The sequence below is a fragment of the Vipera berus genome (genome assembly GCF_964194415.1).
Source record: "Vipera berus genome assembly, chromosome: 2".
Taxonomy (NCBI): Eukaryota; Metazoa; Chordata; class Lepidosauria; order Squamata; family Viperidae; genus Vipera; species Vipera berus.
Genome location: NC_138203.1, coordinates 128,905,896 through 128,928,104, shown reverse-complemented (window position 1 = coordinate 128,928,104; position 22,209 = coordinate 128,905,896). Strand labels below are relative to the sequence as shown.

Below are 22,209 nucleotides of genomic sequence, written 5' to 3'. Positions count from 1 at the left end.
GGCTAAAAGTAAACTGTTCCATTGCAACTAAGAAGTTATTCGGAGCAGCCCTTGCCAATGTAAGTCAACAGGGCCCTATTGGAACAATAGGCATTGTATCAAAGCTTGAAGGAGAGGGGGCCTACCGGAAAGCCGCCAAGTATTCTGGATCTCCCATTGGAGGGTCAAGACCTCCTGTCCAAGCGACATTGACAGTGAAACCTTCTCCAGCCCCGGAGCCTACCTGAAAAAGAAAAACAAGGAGCAAGTCAGGTCCCCCACTGTTGAGATGATCGCATCTCCAGATCAACCAAACCGCCTCACTGCAGCCCTGCTGAGGATCCTGATGTCCAAGATAATTGAACTAAAAATATCCCAATCCCAAATTTATTATATTGACAGCACTGGACAGATGACCTGTACTCAATAACAGGAAAACAGCAGTTTGTGGATAATTCCTTTAACTCCACTGTTACGGGTTTCGCTTCTGGTGATCTTATTGTAGTGAATGATCGTGTGTACCAAGTATTTATTTTTTGGGTGTGTGGGTGGGAGGCATTCTTTGGAATACAAAGCATATCCACAATAAACTGGGAAGGAAGCCCAAGTACTTCATTTTCCTATGATAAGAAATCAGATTTCTCATCTCTAACTATTCAGATATTTTTCCCCCCCCCCCAACGGAACCACAAATCTCTTAGAATTAAATGACCACTACTTTGGGAATTCTTTCTCTGAAATACAGCATTTATTTACTGTGTTCCTAAAATAACTTTTTTTTAAAAAAAACTACTCAAGGAAAACATTCTCCATTTTCCCCAGAAAAGGATACTCATAGATTTTTCCAGTCACAAGAATAAGCATTTCTCTATTGTAAATTTAACTGGGCTGCTTCCTGTACTGCGTGAAACACCAGAATCAATTCCAAAGTTCGCCCCCAAATGTCATTTCAGGAAATAATTCCTAGATAATCTTAGTAATGGGTTTTGGCCTCCCCCCACCACCAACATTTCCATTTAAAGAGGGAGTGAAGGTTATGGAGAGAAGAATTTTCATGTTCAATTGGTGATCCTTAAAAGAATGATTAATAGAAGAACCTTCCGCATTATTTCTGGAGTCCTGCATACATCAAACATACAGTATCTTTTGGGAAACAAATCCCAGGTACCACTGTAATGTACAGAGTAGGCAACAGTACTTTTCCCAAAAATATTCCCGTGCAGTGTTATGCTTAGATTTTCTTGCAAAGGAAAAATGTTCAGTAGTTTTATGTGCAGAGGTACACTGATCTTCCTCTCTTTCTCCCCTGCAAACAAGAAGTCCAGGGGCGGGTGTCGGCGGTTAGGTTCCCTCTACACTTGTATGGCATCCCATACACGTTGGAGACCACTTGTAAGCAGTTATTAACCTCTTCTGCCATACCTGGTCATTCCAAAGTTGAGCCCATGGCCAATGAATGTTTCAGCGCGAATGCCCCAATATTTTAATACCAGGCATGAGTGCAACGCGGAACAGGCAAACTTTTCCATATGAAACATAGCCCTGTTAGCTTTTTGGGCAGTAGGCTTCTGACCTGGTCAGAGGTTTACTCCAAGAGGAAACTTATTTATTTTTTTATTTTTATTTTTATTCCATTTATATCCCGCCCTTCTCCGAAGACTCAGGGCGGCTTACAAGCGTTAGCAGTAGCCTTCATTCTATGTATATGCCTGCTTATTAGGACTTTCACACACACCCCAAGCGGCATTATTACAAAGTCAGCTTAATTGCCCCCAACAATCTGGGTCCTCATTTTACCTACCTGGGAAGGATGGAAGGCTGAGTCAACCTTGAGCCTGGTGGGACTCGAACCTGCACTAGTTGCAGGCAGCTGGTGTTACTTAAGGAGGCATTAGCCCCCTGCTCCACCAAGGCTCTCTGTTTTCCCGCTCTTTTTGGGGTTACCACCCAGAACCTGCCTTGCTTTGTGTGTGAAAGGAAAGAGGGAACAGTAGTATTTTCCAGGAGCAGGAGGAGGAGGAGGGGAGAGGGATAAAGGTGGCAAAAAATCCCTCTTGGTAGGACAAGCAACCAACCTTCCAAATCACGCCATGTCTGCTAGCTGGGCAAGAGAAAGAGAAGAAAAAAAAAGAAAGGGTTGAAAAATCGTGGCAGCCCTCCGTTGGGGCAGGGCTCACCGTCAAAACTGACAGTGTGTCTGATGAAGGGGGGGGGGGAAACAGCTCATAAAGGGGTGGGGGGGGTGGGGAGGGGGAAGCCTTGAGTGATATGCCAGAGTCTCCCAGGGATTTGTGCGGCATCATAAACAATGCTTCAGCCCCTTTGATATCTCCTGCTGGAGGGAGAGATGAGAACCAGATGGGGGCCAACTCCAGTCCTGGCCACTTTCAGCACTAAGCTCCTTTGAAAGCAGGTTGTAAAGCATGCTGGATTTGAAAAGCCTATCCGATTTGCCCTCCTCCCACCCTTAGCTGGGGCAAAGTTCTCCATCTTTTTCTTAAGAGCTGGAAATGTTCAGCTCTAGCTTAATGAAGTTCTCCAGAGAACTTTCCGGCTCCTCAGATGCATTTAGTTTCTAACCTCCTTTTTTTAAAAAAAAAGAAGTCAGAAACCAACGCTGTTTAAATTTCAACGAAATTTCAATTTCCAAGGGGGAATCTATGTTTTCTAACCTAGAGCCAAGAAGGTCTCCCTAGGAATGGGGCTGAGCCGAAGGTTCACCAGCGCACTTGGGGAACAAGACTGACAATGGAGATTCTGAGAGAGGGATGTTTGTCAGCTGATTCCTACTTAAAAGCCTAGGAAAGATGAGTCTGAGGTAAAATTAAGGAAAAGCTAAGTGGGCAGAGGTCCAAGAGACCTAAAAGCCATACCAGGAACTTAAAAAAATCCAAAAACTGCAGAACCAAGAAAAGCAGATATCAATCAGAGACAGAGAAACTTAACAGATAGGATATACAGAAGCTTAGAGATTGTAGGTAATAAGCGCAGTAAAGCAGGGATCCCCAACCTGTGGGCCACGGCCCACTACTGGGCTGTGGCCTGCTGGCCACTGGGCTGCAGGACAGGCTAGCCAGTGCGGGCACGTGTGTGAACACACTCACCCCCATTTGCGCTAGTACCATGGTGAAAATGGGGTGCTAAGCACATTGATTTGTGCTTTAAATTGTAAGCCGCCCTGAGTCTTCGGAGAAGGGCGGGATATAAATGGGATTAAAAAAAGATAAATAAACAAAAAAAATGGGGCAGAGCTAGTATCACGCGGGTGCTAGCGCCGCCCCGTTTGCTTGTGCGGGTGTTAGCACCGCCCCGTTTGCATTATGCAGGTGCTAGCACCACCCCATTTGCATCACACGTGTGCTCGCAGCCCTGTTTGCATGTGCGCGCGTGCGTAAAATCCTTCCCCCTCCCTTTCCCTCCGGTCCACCAGCTGAAAAAGGTTGGGAACCTCTGCAGTACAGCATAAAGTGGTCAGGTCTTGTTTCTTAGGAGGGCTCCTGTGCCTTTAAGAAGCCCAGTGGCTTCTGCTTTTATGGAAGCATTGTGATCCTTTAAGCTTAGAAGAAGCCACACGTGAGGATGCTACAGCCATGCATTAATTTGAGTTAATTGACTATCTAGATTTGTTTGTACTATGGGTAGTGATAAAGGGGTTGGATTATAACTGGAGAGATAAGGTTCAATTCCTTTTCCAGCATGGAGCTCTGCAGGAAACTTTGGACCAGTCTCTCTCTCTCTCAGCCCAACATATCTCACAGAACTCATACTGGGACAGAACTGTTAAAATTCTCACCTCCGTCGCAAGAAGGAAAAGGCAAGATAGAAACGCAGTGAAATAATTAAAATAATTTTTAAAAACATACCATTTTTGAACAGGAGCATTTTGCGAAGATTTGCATTTTCACTGTCATCCAGGGATGTGAGGTGGGGGAGGGGTTCCTGAGCTAGCAGTTGGTTAAAGTGGTTTGAGACACGCTATTAAGTTTGCAAAGGCAAAATCTGACTAACAGTCACATGATGCACAAATTTGGGCCTTCCCCTTTCCTGTACTGTATCAGTAGTATTTTTATTTATGGAAACCAAGAGATATGTAAAATAGGAGATTACCTCATCAGCTGCTCCGCTACCAGGGAAGAAGTTGCCATCATCATAGCGATGCAAGGAGAGGTAGAGGACATTTGGATCTCTGTAGAAAACTTGCTGTGTCCCATTGCCATGGTGAACATCCTGGGGGGGGGGGGAAGAGAGAATGTAACAAATCTGTAAGTTGTCCCAAAGGTGCTTTTTCAAGAGGCAACTGGACTTTCTCATTTTTCTTGGAAGACAGTTTCGCTTCTCATCCATGAAGCTTCTGCAGCTCCCGATGCTAAGCTGAAGTGAAATGTCTTCAAAGAAAAACATGAGCTGAAAAAGCTTTTGGGATGAGAAGCGAAACGTCTTCCAAGAAAAACATGAGCTGAAGAAGCTTCTTGGATGAGAAGCGAAACGTCTTCCAAGAAAAATATGAGTTAAAGAAGCTTCTTGGATGAGAAGCGAAACGTCTTCAAAGAAAAACACAAGCTGAAGAAGCTTCTTGGATGAGAAGCGAAACGTCTTCAAAGAAATTCTTGGATGAAAAGTGAAATGTCTTCAAAGAAAATGCCTTTTGGGACAAACATGACCTGGATGACTGAGAATCTTCACAGACATTAAGCCTGTAAGTTGGTACACATATGGCCATTAGCTGCCAGTGCTCTTCTATTTTGCATCCTACTATAGCCTTCCTCCAAAGCTGTGCCCTCCAGTTGGTCACATTCACACCCAACATCAAACCCAAGTTAGCAAAACACAATTGCTGGGTTCATGTAATATCTTGTGCCCAAGCACACGAACTATATTAGTAATGGGATTCCTACCACAGCATGGCAACGGCCCAATTCCCCTTTTGCCACGTCTGATGTACTGCAAATTCAACTGATGCGGGAATATGACCCCTGCCACTTTCAGTCAACCAGCTTGGTGGAGGGGAGTATGAGGCTTTTAGGATAGTAGATCAAAGTTTGGAGATAATTTTCTTTCATTTCCACAAGGATAACAAGAAATTTTCTGTCTGACAAGTGGAAAGAGGAACTCACCCAGTCGACAATCAATATCTTGCCGATTTTTCCTTTTTGCTGGAGCTGCCTGGCTGCAATTGCCACCGAATTGAAGAAACAGAAACCCCTGCCAAGGAACATGGAGAACAAGAAGCTGGTGAACAACCAAAATGGGCAGCAAATGTATTTAAAATGGACATCCTGCCCAACTGGTACATGCCAGTCTCCCCAAAATAATCCATCCTCTCCTCAACCTCTTGCCTAACCCCTGCAGAGACCACAGGGGCCAGGTGTTATGCAACAATGGGGCCATTTGCTGCATTCTTCCACTTGTGCTGCACTAGGGCTTAGCATTACAAGGACACACGTTTTGGCTGGTGAAAGACCTGCCGAAAACTGAGCTCAAGAATCAGTTGGAAATATTCTGTAAAATGGCCTCTCTCTCTCTCTCTCTCTCTCTCCAGTACTACATTCACTACTTTGTAATGGCAAAATCGGGAAGACCTGCATGTGGAATGGGCCAACTCTGCTCAGATACTGCAGACAAAGCTCTCAGGTGCATTGTTTTGCTTTCACAAATTTACTGAAACCCAGCCACACACACAAATAGCTGCCCAGAGTTGATCAATAGTGAGATGGGGGCCAAAAATAAAACATAAAACAAAACAAAACAAGCAACTCATCACCGTGAATACTAAGTCATTTTTATACTGTAAATTGGTGGGAAGTCAAAGTTGCCCCGAATATGAATAAGGGCGTTATCAGCAGACTCTGTAATACTTTCTGGCAGGAAGTAGGAATCCGTACTGAACTGCTCAAAGTGAACAAACACAATAAGGGCTGGCTAAAGAATGGAGGAAAAAAAGAATAAATAAAATAAAAATAAATAAATAAATAAAAAAGAATAAATAAAGGAAATAGGGAAAGATGGAATGGAATAACCTGGAAGTGGGCCAGCCAAGCTGGCCCCTAAGACTTTGAGATCTGAATGTTTTGATACAAGCCTCACTTCCAACTATTTGGACAATGGCAGGGGGATTATGCGAAGTTTAGGACAAAACATCTGGAGGATGGCAGGCTGCTTCTCTTTGTCTTCACTTCTGTTGTGATCCAGAAAATTAAAAAAAGGCATGGGGAGACTGGCTAGCTTTATTACTTGGGTTGTTTTTTTCCCCCTGCCCAGAGGAATAGAAATAAGAAATTATCCTTGCTCATTCCGCCCTGGACAGAAGCTTTTAAATCTAGCCATTTCAAAAAAGAAAAGAAAAGAAAAGAAAAAAAACCCACTCTGGATATGCTTCTTATTCTGAAAGCAATTGCTCTTCCTTTGTAGGTAAAAGCAGCTGCTCCCAGATCAAATCAGAAGCTTTCAAAAAAAAAAAAGCTAAGTATTACCAGTGGCATCTTATGAGAGGAGATAAAAAACATCAAGGTAGCTGTCACAGCCATGCAACTGGAGCCCTGCCCTTGCCCTTCCTTTTTTTGTATGTGTGTGCGCCTGTGTATGTGCCTTTGAGCCAGTGTTGACTCTTGGCAGTGCTTTTTTTGTAAAAGAAAAAGGTGCCGGAACTCACACATGTCATACAACCCGCCTTGCCTACCCTACAAGGTTCCATCCAAAAAAGGTGCCGGAACTCCGTTCTGAGCGTTGTGTGACAAAAAAAGCCCTGACTCTTGGTGACTGCTTGGGCAGGTCCCTGCAGTTTTCTTAGCAAGACTGTTGGCAAGTGTTTTGCCCTTGTCTGCTTCTTAAAGAAAGTGACTAGCCCAAGCTCATCCAGCTGGATAAGTGCTTTAAAGCAGGACTAGAACTCACAACTCCCCCGGCTTCCTAGCCTCATGCCTTCCTGTGTCTTCCTTTTTTGTTTGCTCTTTATTTGTGCTTGACTCTGATGGACAGAGCTCTGCTCCCTCTTATCACCTTGCTTCATCAGATCCTTAGATTTATACCTTAGATCGGTATCCATTACTGTATCCATTACTGTTTACGACTGCATTCCCCGACTTCCTCAGCCACCTTCACCGTTGTCAAGATCAGACCTACTGCACCTGGGTTCCAACTCTGCCTGTGATGTCACAGAGGAAGCGGAGCCCTGAGAGCACAGGCATGGTGGACTCTAAGGGGCTTGGGTCTATCAGGAAGGTAAGCTGCGAGTCAGAAGAGACGGGGCACAGAGGTGATTCTCCTTACATTGCTGTGGAGGGATCAGCATGGTGTCCTGGAGGCCGTACAACTGCGAAGCCATTCTGTAAGACATTTTTTTAAAAAAAGAAAGAAAGAAAGTAAACACCACACGTTGTCATGGTCGGTATGCACTGTGCTTAAATAAATCAATGTTTCATAGAAATGGAAAAAGCCGCAATAGCATGCACTCCTGTAACTCAGGGGTCCCTAGCCACCGGGCTGCGGTCCGTTTGGAACCGGGCTGCGCAAGTGACAGGTGAGACCACTCAGCTCCACTTTCGTGAGCGGTAGACACTCACACAGAACCATCCCATATTCCCCCCCCCCCGGTCCACCAAGCTGAAAAGGTTGGAGACCGCTGTTGTAACTGGATCAGTCACTGTAAGGTGCCTCCTTAAGTAACACCAGCTGCCTGCAATTAGTGCAGGTTCGCGTCCCACCAGGCTCAAGGTTGACTCAGCCTTCCATCCTTCCGAGGTAGGTAAAATGAGGACCCAGATTGTTGGGGGCAATAAGCTGACTTTGTAATAATGCCGCTGGGGGGGGGGCGAAAGCCCTAATAAGCAAGCATATACATAGAATGAAGGCTACTGCTAAGCTTGTAAGCCGCCCTGAGTCTTCGGAGAAGGGCGGGATATAAATGGAATTAAAATAAAATAAAAAATAAGGTGGGGGTGGAGGTAAACTGCATTTATTTTAATCATATCTCAGTTTACTTGGCTGAAAGGTGAGTAATAGGATGTTTCCCTTGCTGGTTTGTTCTTCTCTTTGGGCTTTTTCATCCTTTAATTGAATTTTCTTATTAAGATGTGGTTATATTACTTCTTGCTACGAGACTGCATATTATGGGCCTAATTGTAATCAGAGCACATCTTTTTCTATTAAGGGCAAAAAGTTCTACCGATTTTGACTTGTCGGTTTGTCAAATGCTCAGAATGGGCTTTGGCTTACGAAAGCATTTATACAATCCCATGGTCAGCCTTGTTGAGAGATCATATGATACATGATTGGTCCTCTGGTTAAATTCTTCAAATTTTAGTAGGAAAAAATGTAAACAAGCCAATGAGACGTGGAAGTACTTAAGTATGGTTGGATCACCATCATTATATCTATTGGAAAGGCATGGCAATTCAATGCTTTCTATTTTGAAATGTTACAGCGTAAATCATGAATGTACAAAGTCTTATTTTTTTTCAAGCAATAATTAAAATGTACTAGATCTAGTGTTGTGTGCATCTTCGATGAGATTTTTTCCTCCTATCCTCTTTCCTGCAACAAGGGCAGTCTTTGTTTAGTGGCTCTGTCATTAAACAAAGTGGTCACTAAGTGAAACCATGACTGCTTGTACTCCCAAAATCCAGACAAGATTTTAAGGTACTGGGGAACCTGTGGTGGGGGGGGAGAGTGTGTGGGAATAGCTTCTTCCTGTTTAAATGACAGAAACCACTCCATCAATTGACAACTATACTTAAATTTCATACATTGTTACAATTATAATGACTAGTAATACTAATACGATTATATTAAATATTTAAGATATGTAAAAAAAGTTTAGGTTAAATCCACAGCAATACAGATACATTTCCCAATGAAAGCAATATGAAATATTAACCAAGATTAATTCAAGCGCCACTGATTTACCCAAAACATCACAGCAATCAACTCATGTGGCAATCTTGTTTGGCAATCAACCATTAATCGACAGGCTACCTAAGAAACTTTTTTCCTCATCTCCTTTTTTTTCTCACTTAAGATTTTTCTGTTGAATAATTATTATTACATTTGTCACACTTTGGCAAAATACCGCTGACATAATTTAAAGTTGTATTAATATGCTTGCGTTTCTTTAAGCTTAAGATACTTTTCAAAAATAGGAAAAAAACCCAACTATGCCCCATTCCATTGAACTATATAACCCAGGCATGTCAAACCCGCGACGTCACGTGACGTATCGTGACTTTTTCCCCATTGCCGGCAATAGGGTGGACGTGGTTTCGGCATGACACGTCCGCCCTGTGGGCCGGGAGTTTGACATGCCGGATGTAACCAAAGAAAAGAAATTGAAAACAATCTGTATTTTGAAAAGTTGCAATGTTCAACTTGGCATAAAATTTTAAAAAAACTACAGATATTTGCAAATATTAAAAAAGTGTCCTCTTTCCAGCAACATTTTTCCCCTTGGAGAGACATAATATGATCGGTCCTAAAAAAAAAAAAAGTGAGAACTGAACTGTTTCGTAGGGGTCTTTATTTTATTACTTCTGATTAAAACAGCTTTTGTTTACACTCTGAGATGTCATTACCAGTCAAATCTGATTAGCTATACCACTCCATGGCATCAACACAATCCTGTAATGTTTCCTGATTGGGTGGAATTCCTCTATGAAGGAAGAAACAATTCCATCAAGGAAGGGGATGAGAATAAAACCTGACTGCTGAAAGCAGGTCTGAAACAGGGAACCAGGAATGCCTTCCTTCTCTCTCTCTCTCTCTCTCTCTCTCTCTCTCTCTCTCTCTCTCTCTCTCTCTCTCTCTCTCTCTCTCTCTCTCTCTCTCTCTCTCTCTCTCTCTCCCTCTCCCCTTCTCTCCCCCCCTTCTCTCTCTCTCTCTCTCTCTCTCTCTCTCTCTCTCTCTCTCTCTCTCAAAAAAAAGTGTTTAGCCTGACAACTGAAATGGGTAAAGTGTTCAGTTAAAACACATTCCCAGGTTCAGCTGCCAAACGCCTGTGAATATAATTGAGCTTTGTTCCCTTGAAAGCTCCACAAAGACCATTGCTACACCTCCTTGAAGCCATTGCCAAAGCCTTGGAGTCACCACAGAAGGTCCTTCTACTTAACAACCAGCTGCAGTGGTGACTTCACTGGAGGATCCAATTTTGAGCAAAGTTTTTAACAGAAAAGTTACACTAATCAGAAGAGGACTAGAAACACCTGCTCTGTCTTCAGATGTATGTGCAATTGTTCTGTGCTATAACAAGATGGAAGTCAGTTTAGGGGCAGGGGGAGGACTCTGATTATCCTTGTCAGAACCGTCAATGGAAATCACATTTACTTCCATACACCAGCTCAGCTTTGCAGGGTTCCCCCCCCCCAGATTCTGTGCTTATTCAGTCTTTTGGAATAGCTAGCAAAAAATGATGATGTGTATGTGAGGTGGGGAGCTGGGGGCACTTTTTAATTCCTTGACCATCATCAATGGAAGGTCCTGCTGAGATACCAGCGGTTGCCCCGTGAGGCCAGGTGCTGATGGTGGTCCACCCAAACTCTGAAACCAGAAACAATTTTGAAAGACGCAGCCGGTTGGGTGTGATGCTTAAGGCCTCAGGCTAGAAATCAAGAAGCTACGAGTTCTTGTCCCACCTTAGGCACAAAGCTAGCTGGGTGACTTTGGGCCAGTCACACTCTTTCCAACCTAGGAAGCAGACAACACTAACTGGAAGGGGTGCGTGTGCACACAGACACACACACAAAACACCCTTGAAAAGGGGAGAGGAGAATAATGGACAGATGGGCAGTTGATGCCACTCTTTTTTCCCTATGCATGTTATCTCTGCAAAAATACATTTTGGAAACCCCTTTGAGATCATCCCACGCTATTTAGAAATCCAAAAGGTGAGTGGAGGGGCACTCCCGAACTGTCTTGCTGTCCTCCCAGGGCTCTTACCTTAAGCTGCCGACTGGCCACTTTGAAGGCCAGCTCAGTCACGCTCCCAGCTGCCCACCGTGCAGCGTTGCTGGAGTGCAGCTCGTTCCAAATGGTGTCACTATCCACCTGGACCCAGTAGGAGACAAAGAAGAGTTCAATCTACAGAAAGGGCCCTGGGGTTACATTTCTGCACACAGCAAGAAATAAGCTCGCGATACGGACTAATGGTATACACATATCAACACACATACAACAACCCCCCCCCCATGAGATGGGGTAGAACAAAACCAGTGGAAGAGCTGCTGGACGCCATCACTAGTTTTGAACCAAGGAGACTTTGTCTTCAGATAGCCGCTCTGATCAAATCAACTGTCAAATGCAGCTCTATGAAATGGACATCCTCTACTTGAGGGCAAATCAAAACAGCGCAGCCCTTGGCATGCAACACGTGCCCGTTCACGAACAACAACAACAGTCTAGCTAGACAACAACCCCATCCCCAAACTCTTCAGCTTTGCTGGGCTCCCACAGGTTCCATCGACACCAACATGCAGGAGAGCGTTCCCCGCACATTTCCCCCCCCCCTAGAGTTAGTTGCAAAAGTTGGGGGCAGGAAAGAGCCCGTTCTTTTTACCTTCTTGATTCTATTTGATTATATATATTTTTCTCAAAAACAAACATCTTGGTTTGATCAGGATCACGTCATCGGCAAAGTAAGAGCCGGAAAACCTCAGAGATTCTCTTCTGATCAACTCCATGTGTGAGCAGAGCCTGCCTTCTGCCTGAGTGCTCCAGGCGCACGCCCTCTCCCTCTCTTTCTCTCCGGGTGCAAGGGAGGGGGGAAGAGAGGATCCGAGCCCCGTCAGTAAGGACAAAGGAAGGGGGGGGGGAAAGAAAGAAGGAGCAGAGAGCAGGAGAAAAGGGAGCAAAAAGGTTAAGAGAAGGAGAAGAGGGATGGTCGGGGAGGCAGCATCCTGGAAAAAAGAGAGTGAGAAAAAGAAAAAAAAAAGGCACGCAAGAAGGCGATGAACGAAAGTGAACGTGGCAGAGAGCCCAGAGGGAGGGACATGAGAGACAGAGAGAAGGAGGGGCCAGGGAGATTTTCTCCAACCTAACCCTATTCCCCCAACCCTTCTCAGGAATACTTCTAAGCAAGGCTGGGTCTTGGAACATCAGAATGGAAGTGGGGTAAGAAATAGAAGGTGGTGCAAATGGGCCACCATCATTCCGGGAGTACAGAGCGCTAGCTACTCTTGCTAAATGGAGAAAGCCAAGGTCTGGATTATACCATCAGACTCTGGGCAGAGCTCCCAGGGTGAAAGGCTCTTCACGCAAAAATCTGTTTAAGGCTGCAAATCATGTGCTAATGGAAAACCTAGCCGTGAACTCTTTAACGTCTAATTTACCACGTCAGGAAATGGTGTCAGTAGAGTAACGGTTCCCTTCAAACTTTACGACTGTAACGCAAGCTCTTTATCTCTTTCTTAGGAACTAGACTTAAGAGGACAGTGTGTGGCTGGAGAAATGGACACACTGAAGAAAGGTGGGGAAAAGAAAAAGAAAAAAAAAGCTAAGAGATTTAGCTAGGATGAGCCAAATGTAGTGGTTTGCTGCTGTGTGTATTTTACCGAGATTCCTCCCAAAAACGTTTGAGCTGAATTCATTGGCCATCACATGGTATGTGATGTGACAGCCAGATCTTGTCATGCCTACAGAGAGAACCCTGGTGGGTTTCACATAACACCCAGTGACTTCAGAATAACCTGGGGAACAGCATGGCAAAGTTTAGTAGAGACAACTGGAGCCTTCTATATCAGAGGTCCCCAACCTATGGGCCATAGCCTCTTGGCCACTGGGTCGCATAAGTGGCTGGCCAGTACATGCGTGCATGCTCACACCACCTTGTGATGGCGCTAGCCTCCGCATGACCCTTGGTGTGAGTCTCGCACTGGCGCTAGCCTTGGTATGACTCTCACGCCTGCACTAGCCCTGGTGTGACATTTGGTGTGAGTCTCATGCTGGCGCTAGCCTCGGCACGACCCTTACGCCAGTGCTAGCCTTGGCGCTAGCCTCGGCATGACCCTTGTGCCTGCGCTAGCCTCGCCACATCCCTCATACCTGTGCTAGCCTTGGCGCAAGCTTCAGTGAGAACTTTGTGCCGGCGCTAGCCTCGGTGAGACTGTTGCCCTGGTGCCAGCCTTGGTGAGACCCTCGCACTGGCACTAGCCTTGGCAAGACTCTCGTGCCAGTGTTAGCAGCCCCATTTATGGGGCACGCAAGCTCGCAGCCCCGTTCACGCATACGCAGCTACATTTGGGTTTGTGCGCATGTGCACGTAATGATGTCTGCCCCTCCCTTTCCCACCGGGCCAACCCAGAAAGGTTGATGATCCCTGTTCTATATGATGCTAGCCTTCAAACAGCCTCTGTCTAATTCATCTATTTTGGGGGGATACTGGGAATCCTAGTCCAAACAGATTTGGAGGTCCATGGATACCTTTCCTCTGGCCAACAGGCTTATTGAAACATTCCTTGCCCATTAATAGAAGTCGCCAAGATATTGTTCCAGCCTAGGAATATGCTCCCAGATGTGAGAGAATTGAGTAGCATGTTGGGGTAGGCAGCAATCTTGCTATGGAAGTGGTAGGTATGATTCTCTCCCTTTTGGCTTGTCTCTTAATTCTTAAAACTTTCTCCACAGGAGGAAAAATCATCGATATAGCCCTCAACCACCCAGGAACCAGATTAGAAAGTCTGGAAAAGGCATGCTGATAAAAAAAAACACCATTAAGAAAGGAGAGAGGTAGGCACTCCTTGACCCCTGTAGCCTGAGTGACACAGAACTATCTAAAAGTAACACTCCATTGAACCTCAGGTTTGCCTCATCTCCTGATCTATACCCTGTACTCACATGACATGAAATGGCTCACATTCTCTAAGCTCATTTTCGATGCGAGGCTATGCCAGTTAGCAATAGGCAGACCAATCATCTGCCACTCTTTTTGGACCTAAAACTTTCCAATTCTCTCCCTTCCACCCCTGTGCATTCCAGTAGGGTCTCTCGTTTCCTGGAAACCCAGGGCACAAACCAACTTCAGCCTGTTGTGATGGGAAACAAAGTATGGGAAATAATTTTTTTGATGGAAACCTTCCCGCCTGCTGGAGAAGATGCTTACCCCAACTCCACCACAGGGCAGCATGACAAACATCCGCTGGGACAGGATTCCTGCAAGAAAGTAAGAGAAGACAACTGGGCTGTAACCAAATATATGGGAGTCAGGCTCTTATTGTACCACAGCGCTACACAGAAACCATCTGAATACATTCAAAGGAACTCTAGGAATTTTAATTCTCTGAAGAGGCAGGTTGGAGAACATTTTGTATCTTCATAGCAATAGCAATAGCACTTAGATTCATATACTGCTTTATATACAGCCACTGGTACATATTGTCACCTGTTTAAATATATGCAGAATGCAGCCAATGAGTGGTCTAAGGGCATAAGCATCCAAATATATTACAATGACTGAATTGTATTCAGCACAAAAGGTGTAAAATGTATTATTGGTAGAATTTTGAAATATGTGGCAAGTCTTAACCTTTTTCCCATCTTTTGCACCTTATCCTGAATATAGAAAGTACAAATAAGTTTAGATTCTATTGAACCAGGAACTCATATTTGGCTTTTGAATAGGGGGGGGGGGGTTTCATTCAAAAAAAAAGTAGATGAGATCAGAATTAAAGCTCCCTTTGATGTGATTTAATTTAAACTGAAACTTAGCTCATTACTTAAAGTAATAAGAGTGAATAGGATTGGTTTCTTAATGTTGTTAAGAATTTCCCCTTAGACTGAATTTTACAGTTTGGAGATATTTTTGTGGTGAGGGAGTTCTGGCTTTGTGGTGGGCATAGATTGTGCATTTACACAGTAAACAAGAGGGTGAGTTACTGCTTGGAAACTGGGCACAGGAATTACTCTCAGCAGGAAGCTGTGGTTAGAAGGCCCAATAGCAATAGCAGTAGCACTTTCACTTATAATACTTCACAGTACTTTACAGCCAGTGGTGGGATTCAAATATGTGAACAACAGGTTCTCTGTGTGGATGCTGCTTCCGGAAGTCCATTCTGGGCCTAGGCAACAAAAACTTAGCTACCGGTTCTGCCGAAATGGCACGAACTGGCTGAATCCCACCACTCTTTACAGCTCTCTCTAAGACAGGGGTGTCAAACTCAATTTCACTGAGGGCCACATCAGCATTGCGGTTGCCCTCAGGGGGCTGGGTAGGTATGGCCTGGGTGGGCGTGGCCTACTGGGTGGGTGTGGCTAGAGCGTGTATGGCCTACTGGGTGGGCATGGCCAGCTCTACATCGTTCGCATCAAGGGTGCCTATGGGGGCCTGGGCAGGAGTGGGACAGATCTGAGGGTCTCTGGCAGAAGGAGGGTCTCTGGGCCGGGACCAAGGCAGTGGGGGCCATTCCCTCACTGTTTCCAGGATGGCTTCGCGGGCCACATGAAACCACTTCACGGGCCGGATCCAGTCCCCGGGCCTTGTGCTTGACATGTCTGCTCTAAGAGGTTTACAGAGTCAGCCTCTTGCCCCCAACAATCTGGGTCCTCATTTTACCAACCTCAAAAGGATGAAAGCCTGAGTCAACCTTGAGCAGGTCAGGATTGAACTGCTGGCCGTCAGCTGTGAATTAGCCTGCAATACTGTGTTCTAACCACTGCGCCACCACAGCTCTTTGAGATAGACTTCTTAGAGTTAGTTTCAAATGAATTGGGCATGCTATATATACCATACGGACATTCTTCCCACTTTGGGGAAGAGTAGAAATAGGAAAACATTGTGCACATATTTATGGATAGATATATGCATGCATATAAAAGGTATGGTAAATCAGCTTGTAGTTGAAGGGATATTTTGCACATATAAGACGAGAGAGAGAGAGAGATGAGGGTCTCTCGATTAATTTATCATTTATTTAAAATACATATATTTCCCATCATGTATCAAACAATCTTCTCATGGGATACTCTGTGGAGCCCCATCTTGCAAAAGTGACCTTGGATTTGGGACAGTATTTGAAATTATTGGACTGGAGAAGTCCTCATTCGGGTACTATGGGAAGACACTGGCTGACTGGCGGGGGGGAGGGTCACTGAATTATTTTGGAGGACATAAAGGAGAAATGATTGCTGTCTTCTTATGCCACTTGGAGCTCCTTAGAAGAAAGGTGGATATAAATGAACTAAAAGAGCAAACAAATGACAGAAGAGGGGTGCGGCACAGCTGAAGACTCTCTTCATTTGAAACATCCTAGATTTCCCATTTCTTCTCCCAAGCACAACAACGATTAGATCTCAGTCAATTGCCAGCTATTAATCCTGAGAGGGTATTTATTAGTGGAGCATATCTACACCAACACAGAAGATTGCGAGAGGGTTATGGCAGGTTTTGCCCTCGGAGATGCACTGTCCTTTTTGGCTCTCCTCAACTTCAATCCATGGATGAAGGGAGACATTACATTGTCTCTTACCTGCCAGTTTGCCGTTGTCCAGCTTCAGGCGACTGAGAGGGTTGGTGCCGTATAACAGCACGTGACGCTCAGTATGAACAGACTGCAACTCCTCCAAAGTGGCTTTGCGTCCTCGAAGGCACTAGCAGAAAAACAAGGGTTGGCTTACATCACAAGAATCAGACAACGAAACGGGCTTCTGCAGATATTCTAGGAAGCTGACTGAGATGCTGGGGAGAAAATAACGAGGCTCTGAGAAAAAAAGATAATATCTCTAGGATTTAGTGCTTGACTTAGAAGCTCCTGGCTTGAGAGCCAGCTGCAGCATTCTGGTGTTTCCAAGCATTGAGGCTGTCTCTAGACAAATCTCCTTGGCTTGCTTTAAGGGGGAGGCACATCCTGAAAGGAGTCAACCATTTAAGGTAGTAGATGCAGGGCTCTTTTAAGAATGGACAAAATTTGATCTGACTCATGTCTTGTTCATTCTATGGAGAGGTTTTACCAAAACAGCATGACTGACACAGGTTGTGCACAACCATTATGTCAAAAGGTCTCTCCAAACTGGCTCCCCATCCAATGGGCCGATGGAAAAAAATGGGTTTTTTTCCTCCCTCTATTTCACCCATGAAGATGCTATCATGCTTGGAACAACGTTCTGGATCTTTGGAGTGCTTGTGTGTGAGAATGGAATGGGATGGGATGGGATGGGATGGGATGGGATGGGATGGGATGGAGTAGAGTAGAGTAGAGTAGAGTAGAGTAGAATAGAATAGAATAGAATAGAATAGAATAGAATAGAATAGAATAGAATAGAATAGGAGAATGGTAATAAGAATAGAATAGAATAGAATAGAATAGAATAGAATAGAATAGAATAGAATAGAATAGAATAGAATAGAATAGAATAGAATAGAATAGAATAGGAGACCGTGGAGGTCTTTTAGTCCAGCCCCCTCCTCAAGCAGGAGAACATATACCATTTCAAATAAGTGACTGTCTAGTCTCTTCTTAAAAACGTCCAGTGATGGAGCGCCCATGATTTCTGAAGGGAAGCTGTTCCACTGGTTGTTTTGTGTGTGCATGCAGGCGTGCATGCGTGTGCGTGTGTATGTAGAAGCACACTGCTATTGCTGGGAACATTCCATCAATCCACAAAGAATGTGCATAGTCCATCTATTCTAGGTAATATTTTGGAACAAAAGCTAGAGATAAAAAGTGAATCTAAGCTTACTTTGCAGATATGAAGTAAAAGGAAGAAGCTGAGGAAAGAAAAAGCTAAATCTCTGATTCAAACTATATGGGGAGTGAAGAGTTTTAAAAGAAACTAACTGTCCATAATTGTTTTGAGATGTGTGAATGTTTCTGGGGAGATGCACATCTGTCAGGCATCTGCAAAGTAGGCATCGTCATAAAACCCGGCTAGAATGTATGAAACCTGTTTACCACTCAATCCATCAAATGCTTTTGAATTATCTGAGAAACTAATGGTGGTTTTATGTGTACATCAGTGGATAAACATTTAACTATGGAAATATCCATTGTTTTAATCACTGGCTCGAAACAAGATGATGGGCAAGGGTTGTAAGGAGAGAACTGGAATCTCGGCTAAGTAGGTGTTGCTTCAGAACGGGAACGCAGGCTAATGCCTTTTGATTGGGTTTAGGTTCCTCCTGAAAAATTTCTAAACTTCTTCATCTTTGATTCTTCCAATCTAGAGCCTCCCAAATGTACCGGGACTGCAAAACTCAGAAATCAAAGCAATGTGGTCTTCAGGGCATTGGAGTCAAAACCACATGGAGGAAATTAAAAGAAAGTTGTCTTATTTTTGACTTCCCTGATTTTCTTTCTTCTGCACTAATTCCACTCTTTAAACGAGGAAAAGACTGGTTTGTGTTTTGTCTTGAGAAGCTTAGAAATCAGGGCCACAGAAGTCTTACCATCCTCACCAAAGTATGTTAACCAGGTATTTGGAGGGGGTGGGTGAGGGAGGGACAGAGGGGGTAGAAAGAACCATTAAACTGGAGAACAGCCAATTGACCAGAAATAATAAATAGCCCATCTCCTGTGTATTTTATAGCAGCCTGATGTGCAAAAATAAGTGAAGTTTTTTTTTCACACCAGAGAATTAACTATTACCATCTGTTATGACTGCAGATGAAATATTGCTCTATCCGCAAGATACAATGCCCAATAAAAACCAGTTCATCCAAATATTCATATAACAAACCACCTCCCTCTCTTAGCCCTAGACTGGGTAATTCAAAAATATCTGTCTACTAATCTGCAATGAAGAATGTGAGAGATTGTGGTGATAACCATGAGTGAAGAGTCCTTTGTTCTACACGGAATTGATTTGCACTGATTATTACACACACAAACACAAGAGAGAGAAAGAGAGATTTAAAATGCCATCGCTGCTTGGGACCACGATCTAATATAATTACATGAAATCACAGGGAAGAAGTAGGCTTACAAATAATATTTCTTATAATCGTATTGTAAGGTTAAATCAATTCCGCTTTTAGTTTAATGCTGTACAGTAATATAAATATGGATAGTTCTCAATTTATGACCATCCATTTAGTGAATGACTGTTCAAAGTTCCACAATGCTGAAAGAAGTGACTTATGACTGATCCTCACGCTTATGACTGTTGCAGTGTCCCCAGGGTCATGAGGCCACACTGCAGATACTTAGCAATCAGTATATATTGATGTCCCGGATCACATGATTGGCATTTGCGACCTTCTCAACTGGCTTCTGACAAAACAATGGGGAAGCCAGCAGGGAAGGTTGCAAATTTCTTGCTTAATGATTGCATCACTTAATGATGGATTTTTCCAGTCGGAATTGTGGTAGTAAATCAAGGACTCTCTGCATTGCTTCTTTAGCAATTCTTTCTCTATTAAACTGAGGCCTGTTGACCTTACTGCTGCTGAATAAACTACTCTGGATTCTGGATGTTTTAGAAAGTAACAGTACCTCTCTTATTTATATCCCTCTTCTATTATTTTTACACATCACTCAAGGTGGCAAACATCTGTAGTCTCTCATCCTGTAATTGGAAGGCAACAGTACTAAAGCTGAAGTTCTGAGGGTTGGCAAAACCACGAACAATGATACATTTAGATTCAAATATGTTTTTAGCCCACATTGCTGCAGAAATTAATTGAAGCTAAAGTATCAGTGCCATGAAACGCCATTTAGCTTTCTTAAAAAAACTGTTCTCCCAAACTTGTTTTTATAAACAACAACCCCAAAAGCCCACCATCACCACTTTCCATATAGAAATGTATTTTTTAAAAAAAAAGAATTAGCCACCAGTAAATATGTATAGAATTAATGATCGTCTTGCAGATTCTGTATCTAAATCAGCAGCCAATCAAGGAGAGAAGCAACCTACCAGGACTAAGGAGAAATTTTCTGACAGTTACAACAATTAAATCCAGGGCTTTTTTTGTCATAGAACGCTCAGAACGGACTTCCGGCACCTTTTTTGGATAGAACCTTGTAGGGTAGGCAAGGCAGGTTGTATGACATGTGTGAGTTCCGGCACCTTTTTCTTTTACAAAAAAAGCACTGATTAAATCAGTGGAACAACCTGCCTCCAGAGGCTGTGAATGCTCCAACACTGAAAGTTTTTAGGAAGAGACTGGACAGCCATCTGTCTGAAATGATATACCGTAGGGTTTCCTGCCTGAGCAGGGGGTTGGACTAGAAGACCTCCAAGGGCCCTTCCAACTCTATTATTCTGTTATTCAATCAGATTGAGAGAACAGAGGATTGTTCCGTATTCACATCTGGCCTGCACTGCCCCCTACCTCACACTGGCTGCGTAGGCCACGCTCCTGTAGGCGAGACCAGATGCTCTGGATTCGGCCTGCGTGCTCAGGATGGTTGCTGTTGTCTCCACACGAACACTGATGTTTCAGCATGACCGAATCATACACGATCCCTAAAACAGCAGGAAAAGAGGCATCCGAGTCATTCACAAAGCTTGAGTTTTATTTGGACTCAGTGAGTCTCTAGTGCTAGTTTAAACCTGAAGAATCATCACCTGGGATCCTTTTTCTAGGATTTATTTGACTCAAATAAACTCTGCAGATGGACAATTTTTGACTGGAGATTTTTTTTCTTAACCCACAAGAACATTCCTTTTAAAAGTTCTAGGATATGAATGGGATTATTATTACTGTAGCAAAAATGCTAATACTGATGAGCATGAAAAGTATTAGTATGTGAAAAGTATATATCTTTCTGTAATATGTAAGTACTTTACGTAGAAGAGATTTTGTTTTCTAAAACAGACACCCGCTGACAGGGTGAGACTGTATCTCACACAATTTCTGCACTTTAAGTGGGGTTTCAGGTAGACTCCTTAGTACTTTATATTACATATCAAGCTTTATATTTATAGTTAAATGTTTCGTGCGATGTATTTCTCTAGGTGCCATGCAGTTTGGGTTTTTTTGAAAAAAATATATCAATGCAATAAAAACAACTTTCCAATAAAACAGTGGCATTCAATGCGGTATTTTATCAATGGGTATGTATTTATATTTTTCAGCCTTGGCATCTTTAAGATATATGGACTTCAGTTCCCAGAATTCACCAGCCAACCAGCTTGAAAATTCTGGGAGCTAAAGTCCACACACCCTAAAATTGCTAAGGCTGAGAAACACGAGTATATACTGACATAAAGTACTACACCAATGCAAAATAGATATAAGAACGTTGTCATGGTTCTGACAGATGAAACTGTTCAAAGAACTTCGAGGCATTGTTTACCTTGAAGAATCTTTATTTGAGTAGCATAGCATTGGCACTTACATAGTCGAAGCCAAAATCTGAGTGCCCCTCCCCTGAGCACATAGTATCAAAGCACAATTCCCTCCTCCAATTAACAGTCATAAATCACATTTTCCAATTAGTTTGAAATGCAGGCTTCCCCTCCAGTTCTCCAGTCCGCCAATTCTTTATCATCTCTTATTTCAATAACTTTGGTTCACATACTAGGTTCAATACTGTTATGTCTAGCTAAACTCCCATGAACGCTCCTCCTCCTCTTCCCCCCAGCATCATCTAACAAAAACTCTAATTCTAAGAGTAAATCATAAGAAGAAAATGGTTGCATCTCCATCTGTTGTCAAAGCAAAAATATAGCAGCGTTGACTAACGTCTTCTAGCTGCCTATTAAAAATCTGTTCTAAGAGATGAGGAAATAGATTTGGTTGAGGCTAATGGATGAATAGCAGCTAGAGAACCCTGTAAAATTGGCCTTCTTAGCCTGGGTGAGGGGACAAGCTCCTTTCCTCTTGGCATAATTCTGGCGACTGCAGCCCCATATTAAAATTTCGATGTATAATGGCCCACTGTCCTGACAATGCAAGTAGTCCTCTACTTAGAATCATCACTGGGAGCAAGGTGGCTGTTAAGTGAGTAGCACCCAATTTTACAATTATTATTTTTTTGCCACAGTTGTTAAGCAAATCACTGCAGTTATTAAGTGAATCACACGGTCGTTAAGTGAATCTGGCTTTCCCCCCCATTGGCTTTGCTTCTGAGAAGCCAGCTAGGAAGTTTAATAAATGGTGATCAGATGAGACCCGGACATGGCTACTATTGTAAATACCTGCAAGTTGCCAAGTGCCCAAATTTTGATCCCGTCACTGTGGGGATGCTGTGATGGTTGTTAAGTGACAGGACCGGTGGTTGGTCACTTTTTTCAGTACCATTGTAGCTCTGAACAGTCACTAAATGAATGTTTATAAGTTGAGGACTTCCTGTACACATTTCCTGGTCAGGAGCA

At 43.5% G+C, this 22,209-nt stretch overlaps 1 protein-coding gene across 3 annotated transcripts in view; it reads right to left on the bottom strand.

Moving 5' to 3' along the window:
- The window catches only part of HDAC7 (histone deacetylase 7), a 252,155-nt gene that overhangs the window by 14,857 nt on the left and 215,089 nt on the right, over positions 1–22,209 (bottom strand). For all 3 annotated transcript variants that reach the window (XM_081321844.1, XM_081321842.1, XM_081321843.1), the window contains 8 exons: positions 20,222–20,355; positions 16,422–16,542; positions 14,060–14,109; positions 10,903–11,010; positions 7,246–7,301; positions 5,094–5,181; positions 4,087–4,206; positions 126–223 (listed from right to left, as the gene is read on the bottom strand). In XM_081321844.1, coding sequence (XP_081177970.1) covers positions 126–223; positions 4,087–4,206; positions 5,094–5,181; positions 7,246–7,301; positions 10,903–11,010; positions 14,060–14,109; positions 16,422–16,542; positions 20,222–20,355 — 775 coding nt within the window. The remainder of the gene's footprint in view (positions 1–125; positions 224–4,086; positions 4,207–5,093; positions 5,182–7,245; positions 7,302–10,902; positions 11,011–14,059; positions 14,110–16,421; positions 16,543–20,221; positions 20,356–22,209) is intronic.